This window comes from Fusarium redolens (genome assembly GCF_020744475.1).
Source record: "Fusarium redolens strain MPI-CAGE-AT-0023 chromosome Unknown BKA55scaffold_7, whole genome shotgun sequence".
NCBI lineage: Eukaryota > Fungi > Ascomycota > Sordariomycetes > Hypocreales > Nectriaceae > Fusarium > Fusarium redolens.
Window position 1 is genome coordinate 2,387,409 of NW_025763670.1, and position 21,323 is coordinate 2,408,731.

Here is a 21,323-nt window from a genome sequence, read left to right on the forward strand (position 1 = left end):
CATCTAATATTACATTTAAAAGAGGCGTTTCTGCTTTGACGATACTCTCCGATTCTGGTGGCTTATTCCTAGTGTTCTAAAGCCATTAGACAAATGATAGCAAACCATCTTAGAGAATTGTGCGTGCCCCGTTCTGAAGGTGTCTAACTTCCGAGACCACCGACGCATTGACTTCATAAAAAGATCAGGGAGAATACGAGGCGATAGCAGAGAAAACACTATAGGTTAACTAGTCTGTTATCATCAACACTATGCTTTTTACGATCACGAGAACCGTCTAAAATTAGTTCGGCTCAAATACGAGGTTTTGAAACCAGGAACTGGGCCCGAACGTTCTAGCCGATTTCGTCAAACTACAAAATGCTTCCCCTTTACTTTCGTGATTTTAAAAGTGCCAAGACTCCTCGTCGACTTATAGATCTCTTGGCCTGGAATCTCGTTTTGGCAACGACGTCTTGCTGCAAGTTCACATCGCAATGCATTGCTACGCGACACTTGTCGCGCTTCTAAGCGCGCAAATCGTCAGTGCACTTCCTCAATCGCAATGGAAAGCCGTGTCTGAAGACGAAGTAGTTCGCGCTGCTGTCGCATTTCATCAGCCAAAGCTTGCTGAGGCTGAAGCTCTGTTGATGGATATTTCAGATCCTAGTTCAGACAAGTTCGGGCAGTACCTTGACCGCAAGGAAGTCGTACGTTTTTCTTCAGTCTGTTTCGGAGTTTCTCTAATCTAACAATCCTATAGCAAGACTTCTTTAAACCCAGCGAGATTTCACAGCGAAAAGTTCTACGTTGGCTCGAAGATGCAGGTATTGACATGTCTTCTGTGCATCTCAAGAAAGCAGCTGCTGTCCTGGAGTTCTCTGCTCCGGTGAAGCAACTTGGGAAGATGCTGGGAGCCGGAGTTCATGTTGTGCACAATGATGCCACTGGGGATCTTCGTCTTGAACCTACCGACCACGCAGTTCCGTCTGCAATTGAGGATGATGTTGAGTTCATTGCTTTGGCTCCATATTCCAAGGCTGGCAAAGCGAAGCGCAGTCTCGCGGTCAAGCCTGTCATCGATACCCTGCCACCGCCTTACAAGCTTCCAGTGGCAGATGACCTGCGTAACTGTAGCGAAAGCTGGACTCCAGCTTGCATACGAAGTAAGTGAAAAACAAAGTTCACCGCTCACTACTGACCGGCGACAATAGAGCTCTACAGCATTCCTCTTGGTACCAAAGCTGCAAAGAATAACTCAATGGGTCTATTTGGATACGGCGACCCTTATCAACCCTCCGATCTGAACCAATTCTGGGCAAAGCACGCTCCATTCATTCCCAAGGGGACAAAACCTAAAGTCAACAGTATCAACGGTGCCGTAGCAATCGGTGAAACGGTCGAAGGCGAAGAGTTACTCGACATCGAAATGTCGTATCCAATCGTTTACCCCCAGACCGTCACGATGTTTCAGACCCCCTACAGCAACAAGGGTGGTCTTGCGAATGACTTTCTCGACGCTGTTGACGCAAGCTATTGCAAGTATGATGGAGGCGATGATCCTGATCTTGATCCGTCATTCCCTGTCTTCGGTGGATTCCAAGGACCTGCTATGTGCGGCAAGTACCAGGTTACAAACGTCGTTTCAATCTCTTTCGCGATTGATGAGCAAACCCTACCTAGGCATTACATTCAGCGCCAATGTCATGAGTGGATGAAGTTGGCTCTCAGTGGTGTCAGCGTCCTTGTTGCCTCTGGAGATCGTGGTGTCCAGGGTGCTACACAATGTACTGTGAACCCCTACGATAAGAAGAAGGAAGCCTTCAACTCTCTTTTCCCAGGATCTTGTCCATATGTTACAGCAGTTGGAGCGACACAAGTCAACTTTACGGGCAGCAGAACCAATGAGGTTGCTGTTTTTGATCCCAAGCACAACTTTTACTCTGGAGGTGAGTATATACTCATAGCAGCGATGGCTTTTACTGACATCTTCTAGGCGGCTTCAGTAACATGAATGCACAGCCAGCCTACCAGCGCAAGGCTGTCGCGAGCTATCTCGCCGCTAACAACCCTCACTACCCCAAGGGAACATACAACATTTCTGGACGCGCTATTCCTGACGTTGCGCTTTTGGGGGCAAATGTCACTATCCTACAAGATGGCAAGACCACGATCAGCGGAGGAACCAGCGCTGCTACACCTATGTTTGCTGCTATGATTAACAGGATCAATGATGAGCGATTGCTAGCGGGGAAGAAACCGATTGGCTTCTTGAACCAGATTCTGTATCAGCATCCTGAGGTATTTACCGATGTAAGTCGAGAACATTCCGTGATATGTGAGAAGACAATTGACACTGGTAGATTACCGACGGTTCTAACCCTGGTTGCGGCACGCAAGGGTTCAAGGCGGCCAAGGGATGGGATCCGGTCTCGGGAATGGGTTCACCCAAGTTTCCAAAGCTTCGAGACTTACTAGTCAGCCTTCCTTGAACTGAGAACAATGTATAGCTTGCGATAGAAATAGATATTATAATTTGAGCTTGTAATTCCTTTCTCAGCAATCCATCACAATCTTGATTGACAGCTTGAGGGCAATGCAAGATGATGCATGTCACGTGCAAGTGTCTTACTTTGCTTGAGCCGCGATCAAGCGTGAACTTTTTATCCTTCTCAAATCGTTAAACCTCAATTTTGCAAACACAATGGACGCCAGTCTCCTCCCAATCAATGACCAAATCGCTCGATTTCGTCAAGCAATAGAATGCAACAAAACACTCATGACCGTTTTATCGCGTGCGGCTGAAATGAAACTACCCAATTGGTACCTCGCCGCTGGTGCACTCACGCAAACCGTCTGGAACGTCGTCACAGACCGTGACCCAGAACTTGGCATTGACGACTACGATTTGATCTATTTTGATGACTCAGATCTATCATGGGAGGCTGAAGACGCTGTTATCCAGGCTGGAAAGAAGATCTTTGCGGATATTCCTACTGAAGTTGAGATCCGCAATCAAGCACGCGTGCATCTTTGGTATGAGAAGAAGTTTGGCAAGCCGTGCCCCCAACATCATTCTAGTGAAGCATCTATGTCTACTTGGGGTACCAACACCGCGCTTATTGGCGTTCGACTAAAAGATGATGGAGAATGGGATATCTTTGCGCCATGGGGATTCTCGGATATGTTCAGACTCACGGTGCGCCCAAACCAATTGATCATGACTGAGGAGACATACCACAAGAAAGTTCAGCGTTGGATAAAGTTATGGCCCGAGTTGACTATCATGCCATGGAAATAATGTATGTTATAATCTCAGTCTAGACAAACTTTTGCTGTAGAGCTATTAGACAATGATGGAACTGGAGCAGTTATTATTAGGCCCCATGCGCACTAAATCTATTTAAATTTCCTTCTTGGGTCCAACGTAAACCTTGTTAGCACGAAGGAAGTAGTAAATGGTAGCGAGAACACCAATTCCGCCAGTCATAAGAGAAGCGTAATTCATGCTCTTAGCATCGACGGGAGTTTGAGGAGGCCACAAGCTGAAGAACCAGACGATGGTGATGAAGATGCAGGCGAAAGTGTTGTTGATGATGCCAAACATTCCCTTGAGGTGCCAAGGACCCCATTCGAGAATTTGTCCGTCGCCGTGGATGTTTCGGATTTGGTAGTTCTTATCGCAGCGACGGTACAGAAGGAGGATGGCGGGCATGAAGTACGATGCGTAGAGGCCTGAGATGGCGACTGAGATGATGGCGTTGTAGACAATTGATGAACCGAGGTTGATGAGACCAATGATGCAAGAGATGAGACAGGTGACGGTGATGGACCAGACAGGCATGTTGGTGCGGCTCTCGACCTGTGGTTTGTTAGTTGGTTCTTATACAGTTGAGACAGTTGAGTATACCCTTGAGAGGATAGGTGAGAAAGGCAGAGCATTATCACGAGCAAAAGCCCAAAGCATACGAGATGTTGAAGCAATGACACCAACAGTTGCAGAAAGGGTCATGACAATGATCAGGGAAACCATTCCGGCGGTTCCGCCCTTTGATCCAGTGGCTTGGTAGAAGATCTCCATGAAAGGATATCCAGTTGGTGTCTCGATGGCTGCGTCGATGTCGGTTGCGGAGTAGAGCATTGCGATGACCATACCGAAGCCGAGGAGGCCGTTGATGGTGATACTGCCCATGATGGAGCGGGGAACGATCAAAGAAGGGTTTCTGACTTCTTCACACATCTGCGACACGGTTAGTAACGTATACTTCGAGGTCAGTAGGACAAAGCCTTACGTGAAAGGAGCAATCGACACCTGCTGCGTGTTAGTTGAGTAGATAATTGATGTTGGTATCAAGACTTACCAGTGAATGAGAAGACACAACCCAACAGTCCAACGAACCATGAAAGACCTTGAGTAGGCCAATTGCCCGAGTTGCGCCATTCAGTAAACACCTCAGTGCCATTATCGTTTTCGCGAAAGACAAGAAGAGTGATGAGAACAGCAAAGAAGCCGATGAGATGCAAGATCAAGATCATTCCCTCCAAAATCGGAAGCAAAGCACTAACAACAGTGTTGATGATGATAGCGACCAGGACACACGCCCAGATCATCAAACTACCATGCCACGTATGCGCCTCATAAGAAGGAGTCGTAAAAATAACGAGACCCTGAATCATAGTAGCAGTAAGAAAACCCGCAGCAGCAGAAGTTCCCTGCCACCCAGCCAAGTTCATCCAACCCGTGATGTAACTAAGATATTTCGCGTATCGTGGAGGCGCAAGCATAGCAACCCAGTGGTACTGGCCCGCAGCCATCGGGGCGATCGAGACGAGTTCACATAGACAGGCGAAGGAGCTGAGAACACCTATCCATACAAAGATGTAGCCGTAGATAAGACCCGCGCTGCCTCCGTTGCTGAGACCGGGAGCGAAGTTCATGAGCGTTCCCTCCCAGGTGACGAGGACGGCGCAGCTGAAGCCTAGAATTGTCCAGCCTCCAAAGTTTCTCTATTATGTGTCAATTGGTGTTTCAACAGTATCAATGGCTGTCGCATACCTTGAGGACTGATTTCTTTCCAAGCTTCGCCAATTGCGCGTTATCCATGTGATCCTGATCACTAGACACCGAAGCATCTTCGACCGTCGATCGGGGATGTTTCGCAGCAGCCATATCGTTGAGTTCGTACTGAGTAGCCATATTGATCGCCCTCAAAATGGGACAGAATTGATAAAAAGGAAATATGCAGTGCCCTTCTGCGCTGACCCTCAAAATCGGGGGAGTTGGGGAAAGTTTAAAAAGAAACTCCGTCTGCAGCAAAAAGTTAAATACAACCCTCCCATGCCTGTCAGATATGACAAACAGTTCGGCGAACTTGCATATTATATCCCTGACGATACATCCCTTGCGGTAACGGTGCAGGTGGAACGGAAGACGAAATAGAACCACCGCCTGTTGGCGCTACAACCGAGTAGGGAGGTATACCAACTTGCATGAGACATGCATATCGCGTAGGATGAAACCACGAACGAGTGGACTGAGTCTTGCCTCTACCCTTGTTATCTTCACCAGGTACGCTAGGATATGCATTACGCCACACCATTAAACCATCCCACTTTATTACAAGGGTATCTACCCTTCGGCCCGCCCAACGGAACGGGTTCCATGAATTATCATTGCTAAAGGAATACCGCACGTCCTGCAAATAAGATCCGAGTGGTCACTGAACCCCAGCAGAAGGATCAACAAGGGCCTCCTGGCTATTCTGCCGCGCCGCATCCCACGAACCTCCCTTCCCATGATCCGTCACAACATGCGCAAACTTTTTCACATCCCCCTGCCTGCTCGTCAGCTCGAAAGCCTGCGACCCGGACGTCAACGTGTTGTTAGACCTAGACTTGTTCCCCGTTCCTCTTGTCGTCCCGCCACTTTTGCTATTGTTGCTTTTGCTGAGTGCGCCAAAGATGTCGCCTGCGCCCATCTGGCCTGATTCAAGGCTCTTGAGGAAGCGCCACCAGAAGGGTATGCAGGTGGTGGTGATACCGACGCACTGGATTACTTGCACGATGATGGTGGGCTTCCACATTGTGAAGATTGGTGTGGACGAATCGAGGGCTTGTTTGAAGAAGTAGATGTGAGACACGGCGGGAGGGATCATCCTGAGATTTGTTAGTCTGTGTGGATGCATGGCGTAGATGACTTACAGAATGCGTGAGCCGAAAACACCAACCACCATCGCTTTTGTGCCAAGTGGCATCTGCAGGTGCACGAGAATTTCGATGGTGACACCAGTGATGAGAAGATCGGTGACAAGGTTGACAACGTCGACGTATGCCCAGAATGCCACCAGATCGACGCAGGAGCCGTTGATGTAGTCCCAAGATGACGGTAAGGAGCATGCGAATGCTCGCACAAGTATCGCAGATAATGCCCAGCCTGCAATGATAATCTGAATCGGCAATATTCGTTTGTGAGACAGTGGTGACATATTTCCAACGGTCGTCGTAGCTGAAATCTTCGAAAATGCCAGTGCGAGATAAAATAGAATATCGGATACGAGTTGATCCTGAAATTGTGAGTCCAGTTCCATACATAATACATTTAATGTCCAACTCACCTTGAGAATCAACGATATTTGACCAGACGACACATCCAGCTTTCCCATCCCATTTGCGCCCTGTGAATAAACAACCGCTGATTGTGCAATCACAAAGATCTAAAATGTCAGTCCAAAGATCGTCAAAGCTATCAAAGCTTAATTAGGTACTCACCATCGACACAAAGATGAGAATATCATCCGACTTGAACAGGCTCGACCATCGTAATCTTCTCATCGTAGCAATCCGCGTAAGAACACGAATAAACACCGAGAACATGGTAACAATCATGAGAATCATCGACAGCGCCCGAATAACAGGCGCCTTGTTAAACGGTGTCTCATGCTCACGAGGTAAAAGCATCTCGACGATTGAGGAGTTGATGAGTTACAAGTCAGGCACATGAAAGCAAAGCCACAAGATTGAAAATTGGGGTGGATTAAGGTGATAAAGCTTCTCGATTTCAATTTCTAATTAACGCAATGATGCGACTGGGACCATGCCCTTTTGGCACCCTGCTTATAAGACATGTGTTTCGGGAGACAACTTATCTCAACCGGGAATATCTGCACTCGATAAGAACCACAAAGCCCCTCTGTCCATGCCATATTAACTTACAGGTCAAATTCAGGACACGCAACATTGTTGGTTGGCATGAACTCTGCCTCTCACAGGATCTCATCCTTTGGTAAAATACCCCTGCATCAAATCCCTTCAGTGTCTGAAGAACCCGGAGATTTACTTGCCTCTAAGCCGTTGAGGCTTTCGAGGTGCATATCTCATTTCAGGGCAGATCCTTGCGTTATCTCATGATTTTCGGACTTTGGGTGGGATCAAAAGCCAAGATGGGTAAATCCTTCGCTAGTGGGGCGGGATCAACAGCCGTGCGGCGGATTATGTCGATCTGGGGTCCGGAAACCAATCAAGGGCCTTTCAAAGGCCTCGACTTCAACTGCCGATCCTTTGCCCCTTTCGTTTCCGCGTAACAGGGAGGTGAGCCGCGTTTCGGCATCCTCCATTCATCTTACCATGTTAGTTACAGGGGTCATTACAACACTTTTTCTCTTCTCTCTTCATCTTGATCAGTTGTTGGCTATGAATATTTGTAATGCATTATACATATGCATTATTACGAGTGTCGGTTGTGTTTCACTTGTTTAACCGAGACGAGTTTCCCCAGGGAAATATATTAGGCACGAATTAATATGCTACCTCCTGTAATCAGAGTTTACACTGCTTAAACTTTATTATAACAGCCCTGTAGATTTCTGACCCTTGAATTTTTTCCGCGGCCGGCGCGGCTGCCTAGCAGGGAATAACAAACCTGTCAGTGCAAAGTTTACCCCACTGGATGACATTCCGTCCAAGCCTAATGATTCTATTGCTAATCTATGGGGTCGTCTAGTTCACTTCTAGAAGCTGTATATGAAAGGCCCGTCAAAGAAAATTAAGCCTCCAGCGCTGTGGATTCGTCAGTGACGGCAAATGTTAAACTGACTAAGAGAAACAAATTCCTCAGTCAAGAGTAATAATCGAGTTAGTACGCAAATCTCGATTCCTCGCTTCATCACCAATCGATCTCGTACACCCTAAGCGACATGCATCTCACGTATCATGGATGATCCGGAATACGGATTGCGATAAATGGAACGTCCCGGTAACCGCGGAGGAAGCTCTACCAACTGACCATTTAGATCGAGTACCACCCGGCAAAAGCAACTCAGGGGTTACAATTGCAAGGATGGGTGAGCCGTGTTAATGGGAGGGGCAGAGGGGGAGCCAACAAGGCTTTGACTTATGCACGGAACAGGCCTTTGAAGCCATCGGATCCACGGACATTAACTGCTCCGACTTGTGGTCTGTTTTAACAAACGTTTGGCCTTTTTGCTTTTTGATCACGCAACGCTAAAATTAAAGACTGTCTCATATCGTTGTTTTTTGTCTAGCAGTGATCGGCAGTTGGATACTGTTCTGGGATTGGATGAATCGACGTTCTAGAACTTGAGTCCCTTGCTTCCGACCACTGCATCCGCAGAGGAGAGTTTGTAGGCGAATACTAGGCGAGGAACAGTGTAACGTCGAGTGGTATTTTATAGATGCAGCTATTAGATCTCAGGTGCTCTATGCTGGAATGTCACCATTCAACGCAATCGTCAAACCATTGGCTGGAACATCAACGGTGTCTTCTCATTTATGCATCGGTGATAATGATATCAGCTCTATATCAATGGAACATGGACGATGTGGTTCCATTCGTTTATCCTGCTTCTCCTCGGTACTTTTGATCCGGTTTCTTTCTGTGAGTATAAGGTTCATCGACCCCACAGGTTGCAACGTCGCGAGGTTACGAAAACAACTCACTGTGATAACGACCATGGAGAACATGCCAGATTGGGACTACAAATCTTCATCCTCGTATCGAGCTCGCTTGTGAAGTCAATGTAATAATTAACCTTATAGCCCGATTGTCACTGTAAGCATGATTGCAAGGACAACTTTCTGTAAATCCGCGGCATAGGGTAGTTTGCAGAAAATTGGTGGGACTAGAAGATTGTTAGTGTCAGTTAGGACAGTACATTTGGGTCGCTGGACGTAAGGAGTGCCGCTAAGTCGTTACTAACAGGTTCCAAGCCACGGGCAATTTAAACGCAGATCTTCCCCACGATTGAGTTCTGTTCGAGCATGGCCCTGCAATACTTTTTGTCGCCTGCAGGCAAGCACGGCCATTTGTATCAATTTGAATGCATGTCAATTTGTGTCCCAAAGCTTCGGTTTTCTTGGCTAAAGCCAAGCTTCGAGACATTTGCAAATTCTCCGTCCTTTAACCCAATTTTTGTGTGTCGCTATTTATAGATAAGCTTGTACGGGTTCACCCGGCGCCGTTCTCGGCAGTTCTTGACACCTGGTGCGAGAAGAGCCGAGGCACGAGTTGATCTAGCTTCCATTAACCAGTCGGGAGTTGAGTTCAGATTTGAGATATAAGTTGAATGTTCTATTACTGCTTGCACTTTCTAAAGCTCGTACCTGTCCATAAAGCGCCTTGAATGATGCGTCTTCCAAAAGTTCTCCTGCACTCAGCCGTTGCTCCGGCAAGTAACAAAAACCCCTCCGCAATATAGAGAGCACCAGCTGTTGCTCAGCAGGCTCAACGGTATCCCTAGATCGCGTGACTCTCGATTCCAAAGACATTTCAGGCTCTGGCATTTTGCTCTGATCGTACCATCTCTCGTCAACTTCTCCACCGCCTTCATACGAGCCTTTCCACGATAGAGGCAGAGGACCCAGCACTCTGACCATGAGTTCAACCACGGAGCGAAATCCGCCACCGAAGAGCCCACCAGCGAAGAGAGGCCACTTCAGGTAAAGCTCAGCAAAGATACACATGTAGCTCCACATATCAGACGCAAAACTCGGGTTTATCTTGTGCATACGCTCGGGTGCGCAGTATCCGGCAGGTGCCTGAAGCTTAAAGTCTACTTCAGTGCCAGATGAAATGGCTAGACCAAAGTCACCGAAAGTGATGGTATGTTCAACAAGACTATCTTTCGGGGTCATTGGCATCACAAATTGGCCATCCCTGCACAAGACTTGATTTGTGGGTAATTCCATTTTCCGGGGGCGACCAAGAAATTGATACTTGGTGGCTACACCAGTAGCAGTCTCAAACGGGGAAAGACCGAACATCACGTTAGCGCTGTTAAGGTCTGTCGAGAATAGTCAGTTTGTGCGGAGGCCAAGGTTGAATAGCTATAATGCAGGACCAACCTCGATGTACAATCCAACCGTCGTGCAGTGCTTGGAGTGCTTGGAGCAACTGTTTGGCAGCTGACCTCCGAACAATTGTAGACGTCGGCTGGGCGTAATCTCTCAGGTTGGGGCCCTTGAGGGGGAAAACAAGGACTCGATGGGCAGCTCTGGTGGCGCCGGGAATCACGAACGTGTCCTGATATATCAGCAGACGTGAAGTGTCTGGCACACAACTGATGAGCTCATTCTGCGTACGGAACTCTCGTTCGCCCCCAGAGTCGGCTGTCATGATTTTGAGGGCGACGTCTTTTGCCTTGAACATGTCGTAGGCCATCCAGACAGTTGAGAATCCGCCATGACCTAGTTTGTGCTCAATTCGATATCTGCCCGCGAGAACCTCCCCGATGCAGATGGGCAGGTAGAGTCCCTCCTCATATCGGTTGATTGGTTCGCACGAATCTTCGACGTCACACTCATCTTCAGTCTGAACCTACGAAGTCGCCCCAGACTGAAGATGAGGTAGTAACATCATCCAGTGCAGAATCTTGCGTAGGCATGGCCGTGAATTTCAGAACAGTGACTTGGGAGAGACATGCTAGGAATTGAAAGATTGTGCAGAGACCTTGACCGTGATTGAAAGCGGAATCCGGAAAAACAATTATCGCTCACCTTTCATGCAGCCTTAGCATATCTTGAGTGCCTCACATATGAGGACCATCTGAACTATTGTGATTACCATCAGTCTGATCAGCTCCTCGTTACTTTTGGATATGAGTATGTTAGAATTAACCGCCATATGTGGACTTGCATGAGGCACATTATTGTCAATGGTTGGCGTGCACTTTTGACCACGTTACGCTTCCAGTGCCGTGCTTCATGAAAGAACGTGATATAATTATAACTCTTTTCTCAAATCTTATCGCGGTAGCCTCAACCCCCTAGTCCCTTGAAAATGCTACTATCAAATATCTGAGCCGGAACCTTTACCAAGAGCCGCCACAACCTCCTGACCTCCTCGAATACCCGATCTCACAGCTCCATCCATGTACCCCCTCCAAACCAAAGCCGTCTCTGTTCCAACAAAATGAACATTCCCAAACGGCTCATCGATAGCCTTTCCGGACTCACCCGCCAAGAACCCAGGTCTCCAAACAGGACCAGGTCCGCCTTGAGCCCAAGGATCCTGCGTCCAATCTTTCTCAATAACGTTGATAGGTTGCGGTATATGATCCACAACAGTACTAAATGCAGTAAGGAAGTCGTCCAATACAACTCGCTTTCTTTCTTCAGCCGGCAGTCTCGACCATTTCCTTCCTGGATCGCCAGCATGAAAGCAAGTTATGCTATATTGACTATCCTGAGGAATGCACGTATCGTGCGTGAAGACGATCGGCCCACCAGCAGAACTGTACACGCCTGAGAGACCTGCAGAATGCCACCATGGCTCAGCGAATAAAAGGATTGTCTTGGAATAATATCCCGACTTGGCAGATTCGCCGAGTGTTTTTTTGGCTGGTGGCAGACTTGGTTCGAAGTGGATGAGAGGGTACAATGGGGTCGGCACTGACACGATGACTTTGTCTACTCTGTAGACATCGCCATTGGTAGTCTCAACAAAGCAGCCCTCGCCTTCCTTCTGCGTGATGGCCTTCACTGCGCTTGAGATCTTCACGCTTTCTGCGTTGAGACCAGCAGCAAGACGATCGCAGAATGCTTGATTGCCTATCTACATCGTTAGTCAAATCCGCGACAAACCGTTGGCAAAGGCTTACCCTGTCGATTACGAAGGTACTGTGCTCCGTCCTTGAAGTCAGATACGACGTTCTTCAGACCTGTACCCCTCTTCAATATGTCGAGGAAGAACAGAGCGCTGGGCTCGTCGCTTTCCACACCGAGTAAACTGCGCGTGATGCTGTTGACGAGGGCTGATGCACTAGGATCGTTGAAGCTTGCGATGAATTCTGCGACTGTAATGGAATCAAGGTGCTTTGCATCTGGTCCGTGAGAAGGATTGTCGATGTCACATCTTTCAGCATAATCCGAGAGAATTTGCATGAATTGCTCGACTTCCTTGAGCTGTTCCGGCTCAAGCTAGGCATGGTCAGACTTGCTCATCACAGTGACATGGCAAACTCACTTTTGCTGGCATCTCGAAAGGGATGCAATGAACCTCTCCCATTTCATCCCTGTACAGACTACGCCCCTCTGTACGCTGCTCAACGAGATCAAAGCCAAACTCTCTAGCTAGTTTGTAGATCTCGGACTGGCTCGTATCATTGATCCAAGATGCTCCTAGATCAACGACTCCATTACCACCAGAAGACTGAACGGACAGGACTTTGCCACCTATGCGATCCATGGCTTCAAGGACGATATAAGACAGGCCAGCATTATGGACTTCCCTAGCAGCTCGGAGGCCGCTCAGTCCAGCGCCAACGATAAGGACTTGGAAAGATGGTACCATTTTGCAATGAGATAGATGTGAATGGAAAGTGATTGCGGCCTGACATTATTGAGATGGAAAGGATGGGAATCTTTATAGGTTTCATGGTCGTTGTTTTCATGAACTTCGGAGGTTCATGATGTTATCGTGCCGCTATCGTGTGAAGCTTGTTGGTCACTGACTAGCCCTGTATGATCTCCACCATCTAAGCCTTTCTTTTTTGTTTAGCGTTTGAGGACTGCCAATGAATACGAAGAATTGTTCCCCACAGCGCGGCTCGATAAGATAAGAACTCTCTAGTGCCATGTTCCATGCCGTTGATCGCCGAACTGATAACCTTTTCCATTTTGTTTTCAGACTCCCCTCTCACAAAGATACTTGCTTTCCATTTTGAAAAGGGCTTAAAAGACCAGACACCCACTTCTTGGAAGATGGACATGACCCAAGCGTCCTTAGACGTGCAATCCTCATCCCGAGAAACTCCCCGATATCCAACGACCTTCCGAGTCTGGCAGCGTCGCACCAAAACGGGATGCCTCACCTGCCGCTCAAGAAAGAAGAAATGCGACGAGACCAAGCCGCAGTGTAATGCATGTCGACGCAACGGGATAAGATGCGTCTGGTTCCAAGATAACCAATCCAATGCCCTTCAGAATCTACACAGAAATGAAGCTCTTACCCTCCCAAATTACAACTATAGGCTCTTTCATAACGAAGCATGTAACCTTACCAATGTATCCTCACTCCTGCTACAACATTACACTTCTGAAACAGCTGTGATACTACCAGCGGGAAAGCCCTCTCTGAACCCATTTATTTCTTTTGTTCTTCCTCCAGCTGAGACAGATGACGTGCTTATGCACGCGGTCCTAGCCGTGAGCGGTGCACATTTATCCTTTAGGTTACAAGATGCGGTTGATGTGGAGGTGGCTACACGGAAGCACTATCTACTTGCTATACATGGCGTTCAAGAAGTCATAACCGGTGGCCAAGTCAACGATAAGTCTGGTATTCTCCGCCTACTCTTGGTTGTCTCATTCTTGTCACAATACGAGGTCAGTTTAATGAGAAATTATTAGACTTTTGATAAGTAATAACACGATGCTAGATTCTGATGAACACACCAAAGCTTACCTTGTACCTTCATCTGAAGGCGATTCACCATCTCTTTCTGCACCTCCTGGGTCTGGGATATCGACCTCCGCTCGACTTACAAGAATTCGATATGATACTGAGCTTCATATATGAAGGCTTCATATTTCTTGCCTCCTGCAACACTACTCAATCGATTGAGAATAATGACTTGTTATCTGAATCGATCACTGACCACCTTCGTCCATTGATAAACTCACCTTGTTTCGGGTCCATGCTGGCGGATTCTCACTCTCTATTCGAAATGATCCCACTTATCCAAAAGCTACATCTCTCACGTTTGACGTTCGAGTCATTGGGTTTACCGACCTTGTCGCGTGAACTTTGGACAACTTACAAGACATTGCATGATTTAATCGAGTCTTGGACGTTACCAGAAGCAAGTACAGAGCGGATAATGGCCGGCGACGTCGTACGCAATGCGTTGACAATCTTTCTAGAGTGCGCTCTGACAGGCTATGAACAATTAGACCATGAGAGTATTGAGACAAAGGCCAAGATTGTGATCGACACAGCTGTGCAACTCGAGGACTCCTCTTATGCAACCCATATCGTTTGGGCCCTGGCTGTCGCTGGATCTTCCGTAACCGACGAGATCTATCGTAGAAAGCTTGTGGCATTTCTTAGCAGGTCGCGTTACAAGATGCGGCACCTGGTAGTTGTACAGAGGAGCCTCGACTTGTTTTGGGCTGAACTGAACCCAACGATGTTTGGACCATTTGAGTTTCAAGGACTGATGGAGAAATATGGAATATCGCTATCTATCATGTAGATGCAATTTCTAGTAACCACCATAGACAGGTTCTGTTTGGCCAAAGGGCGAGAGGCTTCTGAAAGCAATATTGCATAAGTAAACCAGGTGAATGGCTAAAGCATTTTTTAAGCTATAATTTAACAAACTCCTAAGAATTATTAAAAAGTCTAATAATGGATTCGATTCGTAGAGGCGGTATTCCAGTCCAAGGAAGCTAGCTGTTGCAAAAACTATAGTTCATCGCCGTCTCTTCTTCATGGCGAGAAAGAATGCCTTCTGATTTTGTCACATGATAGTGTGGGCCAGGGCAAGTGGGATACTGGAGCGTATGCCTGAGCACGCTAAATGCCTCGAGCCAGGGACCAATGTCACCACGAATCTTGTACATATTTAGCTTTTGCTTTCACACGAAGTCGCTCTCATATGAACATGTTTTCGTAATGGTCCGGCAGTATCCACAGGATTTACGAAATTGACAGCCAGTTCTAATTACCCATCCGCTAAGCTTAGGATGCCCAGTGGGGCTCGATCACGCAGTGGATGCGCCGCATGCAAGTCCCAACGGGTAAATAGAGTGATGATACCATTGACGACCATACACAGAGGCGCTGACAGACTCATCGTGATAGTTGAAGTGTGATGAGACTTGGCCGTCTTGCGGAAGATGTACTCGTCTTAGTATAAACTGCTCTGGCCCCATTATCCGTCTGAGATGGTCACAAAAGCACCAAGCACGTCCCGATAACAGTGGATTCCAGAAGCAAACAACACGTGCGAAACAGATTCTACAGCCATCGACGATGAGACACTCCAGCTTCACAAACCAGCCAGAAGCTGCCCTTCTAGATCCAAACTTCTCTTCTTTGCCATCGGTATTTGACCCTTCCGTCGACGGAAACTATGTCCCTTCTCCCTCCAGCAACAGCCACGGCGGTAATGGCTGGATCGACGAAGCGTTTGGAGACATGATGCCAGAACTCATGTCATTTGGTCTCATGCCGCATAGTACTACGACATCAACCCAAACGCCAGAACTGCTGCAAATGGCAGACGAATTCGGCCCAAGAACCGAGACGGCGGAGTTGAGCCCAAGGGAGCCACCACACGAGGAGGGAGAGAATTCAACAACACCCATGGCATCTTTACCGATTTCAGGGTCACTTGATACGAACCGACCGCAAGTTGCCTCATCTCACTCGATGCAGGTCGCTGGGACGCCGCCACTCCACGCCACGACAGTTGTCGATCGACCATTCAACGACTACAGTACCATACTTGTCGAATATTACTTCAAAGATACAGCCGCTATACTCGCCCTATACGATAGCGAGATGAACCCATTCCGGTCAACCGTGTCCCGTGTATGGGCATCCTCCGAGCTCATATACTATACACTGCAGAGCATGGCTGCGTCGTTTCTCTCCAATGTCTATCCACAGTTGTTACATACAGGACTGCACTTCCGACAAAAAGCCATCCACATTCTCAATGGCCTCGATGAACCCGCCATACATGAACAGACGCTGATAGCCTTGTTCATGATTGGTGGAACAGCTAGCTGGTTCGATGTCAACGACACTGGTTCCGAGTATTTTCCACGCCTCAAAAGACATGTACAGGGCCTCAAGACTACCGATCGCATGTCACCTACAGGGCAGAGTCAGGCCTTCTTCGAGAACACTTTGGCTTGCTGGGAAATGTTCCTAGCTTTTGTGGTAGATGGCGATGAGAACGACCATTCACCTTGGCAGTAAGTTCAGTTTGGCCAGTTACTTACGCATGCAAATCTCCGAATGCATACTAACTCTGAGCAGAGCGACAAGTACAGAACCAGAAATTGGATCGATATTCCCCGTCGTCCAGATACCACATCCGGTAACTGGAGTCGCCCATGAGATCCATACTCATCTCGCAAGGGTCGGTCGGTTGGTCAGAAGAAATCGCCGTCGTGCCATCTCGAAACACTTCTTCACACGGGACAGTATCTTGGAGGCACAGCGCGAGGTGGATGAAGCAACGGAATTAGAGATATCTCTCACCAACCTGCAGATTCCGTTAGAGTCCGCCATAGTGCAAACGGGTGACTCACAAACACCGACCTGGCATCTCACAGCCCTCGCGGAAGTGTATCGCCTTGTTGGCCTTATTCAGCTGTATCATGTCTTTCCTGACACCCTTATATCAAGGATGAACCTCCAGAACTCACATCCTGGGGGAGATATCTCTGGTGTATCTGCCCATGAAGCGGAGGAGAGGTTAAGACAATTCACGCTGCGGGCTGTTGAGATCCTCCGCTCAATACCTGCGGAATCTGGGACCAAGGATTTCCATCCATTCCTGATTGTTGCCGTGTGCAGTGGACTGACGATTCCAACAATGCAAGCGTCGGCTTCTGTCCAGACCATGGCGGGCTTGGAAAACTCGTTGCCTCTAGTAGCGGCTGATGTTCATCGGGCTCGGGGGTTTCTGAGGGGTCGACTACAGCTGCTTTTGCATTCTCTCCCCAAGAACCCAGTTCAGCGGTGTATTGACATAGTTGAGGCTACTTGGGCAGAGACAGACAATCGTCATGGCATTTCCCGTGGCCGGCCTGCGTACTGGATGGATGTGATGATGCAGAATCACTGGGAGACTTTTATGGCATGATAATTGCCATCGGCTCTGCAATGATATCTTTAGCAGCGATGAATCTTGGCGTGGGAGACGAGAGCTGCCTTGGTCTCATATTTCTTGACGAAAACAAGACAGATTGCCTCAATTGACACATGTCTCGATTGCCTAATCTAACTATAATCGGCACAAAATGTGAACAGCCATTAGATGTAGAACCGAAGCAAACAAAATGCTTACCATGTTACAGTGGATTGTTTCTGTAGCGTATGCTAGCCCAGGACAGAGGGCGACTAGCCTGAAATAACCTGTTTCAGTAGGTCGTTACGACTGTGCTCCGCTAACCGAGTCGCCCAGTCACAACTCACATGCTTATCAAGACCGACATTATCAGGATCGGGTGGTCATGTCGACCTTGGGTAAACAGCAAACTTGATTACAACCATAAATACGGCTCTTGTTAATTTGGGGAAAAGAGCAGACACGTAACTAAGCGAAATTAGTCAACGATAATGAGAATCAACCAACTGCTCCCAGTTCTCCCCCTCGCTGGGCTGACTCTTGGCTGCGGTCACCATCACGACGACAAGGAATGGACCGCGGAAGAGTTGGCCGAACTCGAGGCAAAATGGGGTTTCGATGTATGGTCTTTCTTTTCACATTTCCCCGAACACGTTGACTGACAATCTGATAGTGGGCATTTGGCGGCATTGGCACATTTGCGCACCTGAATCATGTTAAATGCCTTACAGAGCCAACCGAACCTTACGATATTGCTATTGTTGGCGCTCCATTTGATACCGCTGTAACATACCGGCCCGGTGCACGGTTTGGTCCAAGAAGTATTCGTCACGCGTCAGGTCGTCAGCACTCCCTCCGAGGCTACAATCCTCGAGCAGACATCAATCCATATCAAAACTGGGCCAAGATCGTGGATTGTGGGGATATCCCTATAACACCTATTGACAATGATATTGCTCAGAAGCAGATGGCGCAGGCTCTTGAGCAATTGGGGCAGCGCAAAACTGTGTCATCTATATCCTCGAAGCCCAAGCTGTTCACACTCGGTGGCGATCATAGCTTGACCTTGCCTGCCCTTCGAGCATTGAAGAAGGTCTACGGAGATCGCGAGATCCAAGTCCTTCATTTCGATGGTATGTAAGCCCGCCCAAATCTGCATTTCTCTTGCTGACACGTACCTGCAGCCCATCTTGACACGTGGAACCCTCACGCATATCCCTCTTACTGGGGAACGACACCTTTCAATCATGGATCCATGTTCTGGTTGGCCAACCAGGAAGGACTGCTCTCCAACTCGTCATCTCATCCTTCAGTCCATGCAGGCTTGAGAACACGACTCACAGGCATCCAAGACAACGAAGACGACACTGTGCAGAACTGGATTCGTTTCTCAGCTGACGATATCGACAAAATTGGCACACAAGGTATAATCGATGGTATAATGAAGATTCTCGGCACTGAAAACCTGGTGTACCTGTCGGTAGACATTGATGTCCTTGACCCAGCCTTTGCGCCAGGAACAGGCACGCCTGAGCCCGGGGGTTGGTCTACCAGAGAGTTTATAAACATTCTTAGAGGCATCGAGGGACTGAACCTGGTCGGCGCTGATGTGGTGGAGGTTTCGCCTATCTATCAAGGGGCAGGCGAAGAGACGACTTTTGCCGCTGCTCAGGTCGTTTATGAAATTCTGACGTCTATGGTCAAGAGAGGGTTACAGGATGTAGGAAGATCGGACAAGTCTAGTAAAGATGAGCTATAGTTGAGCCTATTTGACTCTCGTCGTCATTACGAAGAAGAGATTACACAAAGACCCATGGCCAGCTAGCAGGATGTTTGATACTCTAGCCATGGGCAGGACCCTACTTTGTTACGCAGCTAAGGGAAAGAAATTAAGCAAACCTTACTGATCCGAGCAAGTATTTGACCTGTTAAGTGTAAATGTTTAGAATCGCTGTGATATTCCCCATCCCTGAAATAATCGGCTCCATGAAATTACACAGAAATGGCTGGTTAGAAGGTATCGCAGGGTAGGCATGTTCTTCAGACGTGAATGGAGTTATTATTAGCTACAGGCATGATCTCCGAGGCCTCAACAAACAGCTGCGTTAAACGATAACAACATTAGAACAAACTTGCAGCCGCTTATCATGTTCACTCCAAGCACGCTCAGTGCAATGGGAAGCGATGGCTGAACTTCTCTGGTCGCCACCTCGTGAGCCAAAAACCTGGTAAGGCGTGATTGTCGCGAGAATTACCCTTTCAAGCTATCCTAGGCGGTCCCGCATTTACAGTAGCGCAAGCGGTAGAAAGCTCGCTTCCTTAACACCCCTGTAGAGCATGTTGAAAGTCTTACTCCATTTGGCAAGGCGAAGCTAGTCTACCATATAATACGCCGCAAGGTAACAAAAGCACTCCAGTGCTAGCCAGCTAGTAAAGGCATGAACGAGCCGCCGGCCAATGTTCCACTAGTACAGACTCGGTAATTTTAGAATGGTTCAGGCCCAAGTGATCCGAACGAATGCTAAGCTAATCGCTTCGGGCTCCCACTTTTAGCTCAAGAGATAGCAGACACAAATGAGAAGAAGTAAAGGACTGACCAGCCAAGCGCCCTTTCTACTTGGCGTGATAGATATACCTTGAATCAACACAAACGATCGTGTCTGTGGCAAAGAACTCGCATCGGCCGAACAACCGCTTATCACATTGGTAACCTCACACCTCCCCTCATCTTGCGCGGCTGAGACCTAGCACAGAATATCTATAATGGATCTTGGACTAGGGCTTCAAGGCGATGTGGTGGTGGTGACGGGCGCAGGTGGGCAGATAGGCGAGGTTATCGTCGAAGCATTCCTGAATGCTGGCTGCTTCGTTGGTGGCTTCGATATTGATAAGTCCAAGTTTGTCAAGCAACACCAAAATCTCCTCTGGGTTGCGGTCGATACCACCGACGAGGCGGGCATGATCGCCGCATGGAAGAGCGTCGAGGAACGGTTCACGACCCCTACACTCTGCGTCTGCGCAGCTGCAGTTGATCTCAGCTTCATCGAGCATCACTCGTCTATTACAAAAATGCCGACTAGCCAATTTCGCAGAACTCTCGACGTGGTACATTCAGTCTGTAACTTTCTCTAATTCGAGTGTTTCTAACCTTGAACAGAACACAACAGGGACTTTCATAACGGCAAAGTTATGGCTTCAGCACGTGGAGAAAATGGTCAAGAATAGCAGTACGAAAGCGAACGACGTAAATGGCTCGTATTCATCAGCAGCTCTACCACGAGACAAGAAAGAAAAGAACATCTCATTGATCATCATTGGTTCAGAGGCTGGAGATTTTGGAGTCGCCGGCAACCCAGACTATGCAGCAAGCAAATCAGCAGTTCAATTCGGTCTCGTCATATCCCTAGCCCCAGATGCTGCTCGCATCTGTCCCTCAGCTAGAGTCAACTCCATTTCCCCGGGAGCTGTCGATACTAAGAGATTCAGTACAGAATGCGCCGAGGACAAGTCTGGTACACTTAGATGGATCGAGTCCGAGTCGACGGTCGCTCAGAAGAAGGCGGTGGATATAGAGGGTATTGCGAGGATGTGCATGGTGCTGGCGAGTGAGAAGTGGTCTCCTTCGGTTACTGGTCAGACTGTGAGGCTCAATGGCGGGAAGAGTGGGAGGCTTTTTTGGAACCAGAACGGTGATGCTTTGTGGTAATGACTGATAGACAGACATGTATTCACATGAAGAAACCTGCATAAAGGCAGTTGGCGAGAACTGAAAGGAACGGGAAACTATTGTAGTCACTCTTTCAAACTCAACAGAGTAACTTGAAAACCTTGGCAAGTGTCTCCTGATGGGACTTCTATCTTGACAACTCCCCATTACTCAAACCAATAGGCCTTTGCAACGAGCACCAGCAGCTATATGAGTGGCAAGCATCAAATCTCGCCAGCCTGGGCCCTACTACCCCTTATCTACCCAAGTCTGGCAATGTGTGGCGACGCTATCAGAGTGTCGCGACTTGACGCCAC

The 21,323-nt window shown here is 48.1% G+C and overlaps 9 protein-coding genes across 9 annotated transcripts; 5 read left to right on the plus strand and 4 right to left on the minus strand.

Moving 5' to 3' along the window:
- Positions 1 to 420: 420 nt before the first annotated feature.
- On the plus strand, positions 421 to 2,488 carry BKA55DRAFT_643372 (peptidase S8/S53 domain-containing protein). The gene is made up of 5 exons (XM_046197178.1): positions 421 to 689; positions 743 to 1,145; positions 1,194 to 1,928; positions 1,976 to 2,292; positions 2,343 to 2,488. The coding sequence occupies exons 1-5, from the start codon at positions 477 to 479 to the stop codon at positions 2,469 to 2,471; spliced, it is 1,797 nt and encodes a 598-aa protein (XP_046050550.1). The 5' UTR covers positions 421 to 476; the 3' UTR covers positions 2,472 to 2,488.
- Positions 2,489 to 2,654: 166 nt separating this feature from the next.
- BKA55DRAFT_567358 (uncharacterized protein) lies at positions 2,655 to 3,431 on the plus strand. The gene has a single exon (XM_046192724.1). It carries the CDS (start codon positions 2,684 to 2,686, stop codon positions 3,278 to 3,280), a length of 597 nt encoding a protein of 198 aa, XP_046050551.1. The 5' UTR covers positions 2,655 to 2,683; the 3' UTR covers positions 3,281 to 3,431.
- Positions 3,383 to 5,231, minus strand: BKA55DRAFT_675469 (amino acid/polyamine transporter I; the record flags this gene model as incomplete). The annotated part of the gene is made up of 5 exons (XM_046198071.1): positions 5,036 to 5,231; positions 4,341 to 4,986; positions 4,272 to 4,291; positions 3,890 to 4,219; positions 3,383 to 3,841 (listed from the first exon to the last, which is right to left on the minus strand). Exons 1-5 carry the CDS (start codon positions 5,174 to 5,176, stop codon positions 3,383 to 3,385), a joined length of 1,596 nt encoding a protein of 531 aa, XP_046050552.1. The 5' UTR covers positions 5,177 to 5,231.
- Positions 5,232 to 5,696: 465 nt separating this feature from the next.
- Positions 5,697 to 6,936, minus strand: BKA55DRAFT_510196 (uncharacterized protein; the record flags this gene model as incomplete). The annotated part of the gene is made up of 4 exons (XM_046187573.1): positions 5,697 to 6,135; positions 6,181 to 6,542; positions 6,594 to 6,692; positions 6,748 to 6,936. The coding sequence occupies 4 exons, from the start codon at positions 6,934 to 6,936 to the stop codon at positions 5,697 to 5,699; spliced, it is 1,089 nt and encodes a 362-aa protein (XP_046050553.1).
- A 2,506-nt stretch (positions 6,937 to 9,442) lies between these two features.
- On the minus strand, positions 9,443 to 10,906 carry BKA55DRAFT_663588 (kinase-like domain-containing protein; the record flags this gene model as incomplete). Its single annotated transcript, XM_046197670.1, has 4 exons — positions 10,848 to 10,906; positions 10,339 to 10,810; positions 9,598 to 10,277; positions 9,443 to 9,475 (listed from the first exon to the last, which is right to left on the minus strand). Exons 1-4 carry the CDS (start codon positions 10,875 to 10,877, stop codon positions 9,443 to 9,445), a joined length of 1,215 nt encoding a protein of 404 aa, XP_046050554.1. The 5' UTR covers positions 10,878 to 10,906.
- Positions 10,907 to 11,281: 375 nt separating this feature from the next.
- BKA55DRAFT_689810 (uncharacterized protein) lies at positions 11,282 to 12,784 on the minus strand (the record flags this gene model as incomplete). The annotated part of the gene is made up of 3 exons (XM_046199396.1): positions 11,282 to 12,042; positions 12,093 to 12,411; positions 12,458 to 12,784. The coding sequence occupies 3 exons, from the start codon at positions 12,782 to 12,784 to the stop codon at positions 11,282 to 11,284; spliced, it is 1,407 nt and encodes a 468-aa protein (XP_046050555.1).
- Positions 12,785 to 13,094: 310 nt separating this feature from the next.
- On the plus strand, positions 13,095 to 17,447 carry BKA55DRAFT_663590 (fungal-specific transcription factor domain-containing protein). Its single transcript, XM_046197671.1, has 5 exons — positions 13,095 to 13,818; positions 13,872 to 14,683; positions 14,713 to 14,716; positions 15,299 to 16,419; positions 16,484 to 17,447. Exons 1-5 carry the CDS (start codon positions 13,195 to 13,197, stop codon positions 17,313 to 17,315), a joined length of 3,393 nt encoding a protein of 1,130 aa, XP_046050556.1. The 5' UTR covers positions 13,095 to 13,194; the 3' UTR covers positions 17,316 to 17,447.
- Positions 17,448 to 17,700: 253 nt separating this feature from the next.
- BKA55DRAFT_614496 (arginase family-domain-containing protein) lies at positions 17,701 to 19,210 on the plus strand. The gene is made up of 3 exons (XM_046196698.1): positions 17,701 to 17,920; positions 17,974 to 18,433; positions 18,485 to 19,210. Exons 1-3 carry the CDS (start codon positions 17,792 to 17,794, stop codon positions 19,057 to 19,059), a joined length of 1,164 nt encoding a protein of 387 aa, XP_046050557.1. The 5' UTR covers positions 17,701 to 17,791; the 3' UTR covers positions 19,060 to 19,210.
- A 653-nt stretch (positions 19,211 to 19,863) lies between these two features.
- Positions 19,864 to 21,317, plus strand: BKA55DRAFT_663592 (uncharacterized protein; the record flags this gene model as incomplete). Its single annotated transcript, XM_046197672.1, has 3 exons — positions 19,864 to 20,405; positions 20,458 to 20,962; positions 21,190 to 21,317. The coding sequence occupies exons 1-3, from the start codon at positions 20,064 to 20,066 to the stop codon at positions 21,315 to 21,317; spliced, it is 975 nt and encodes a 324-aa protein (XP_046050558.1). The 5' UTR covers positions 19,864 to 20,063.
- Between the last annotated feature and the right edge of the window lie 6 nt (positions 21,318 to 21,323).

Excerpts from the sequence above, each read along its gene's own strand:
- BKA55DRAFT_643372 (XM_046197178.1), top strand. The coding sequence starts at position 477 with ATGCATTGCTACGCGACACTTGTCGCGCTTCTAAGCGCGCAAATCGTC. Across the intron at positions 1,146-1,193 it reads GACTCCAGCTTGCATACGAA|AGCTCTACAGCATTCCTCTT; the intron begins GTAAGTGAAAAA and ends CGGCGACAATAG. Across the intron at positions 1,929-1,975 it reads GCACAACTTTTACTCTGGAG|GCGGCTTCAGTAACATGAAT; the intron begins GTGAGTATATAC and ends GACATCTTCTAG.
- BKA55DRAFT_567358 (XM_046192724.1), top strand. The coding sequence starts at position 2,684 with ATGGACGCCAGTCTCCTCCCAATCAATGACCAAATCGCTCGATTTCGT.
- BKA55DRAFT_663590 (XM_046197671.1), top strand. The coding sequence starts at position 13,195 with ATGGACATGACCCAAGCGTCCTTAGACGTGCAATCCTCATCCCGAGAA. Across the intron at positions 13,819-13,871 it reads CATTCTTGTCACAATACGAG|ATTCTGATGAACACACCAAA; the intron begins GTCAGTTTAATG and ends ACACGATGCTAG. Across the intron at positions 16,420-16,483 it reads AACGACCATTCACCTTGGCA|AGCGACAAGTACAGAACCAG; the intron begins GTAAGTTCAGTT and ends AACTCTGAGCAG.
- BKA55DRAFT_614496 (XM_046196698.1), top strand. The coding sequence starts at position 17,792 with ATGAGAATCAACCAACTGCTCCCAGTTCTCCCCCTCGCTGGGCTGACT. Across the intron at positions 17,921-17,973 it reads AGGCAAAATGGGGTTTCGAT|TGGGCATTTGGCGGCATTGG; the intron begins GTATGGTCTTTC and ends ACAATCTGATAG. Across the intron at positions 18,434-18,484 it reads CCAAGTCCTTCATTTCGATG|CCCATCTTGACACGTGGAAC; the intron begins GTATGTAAGCCC and ends ACGTACCTGCAG.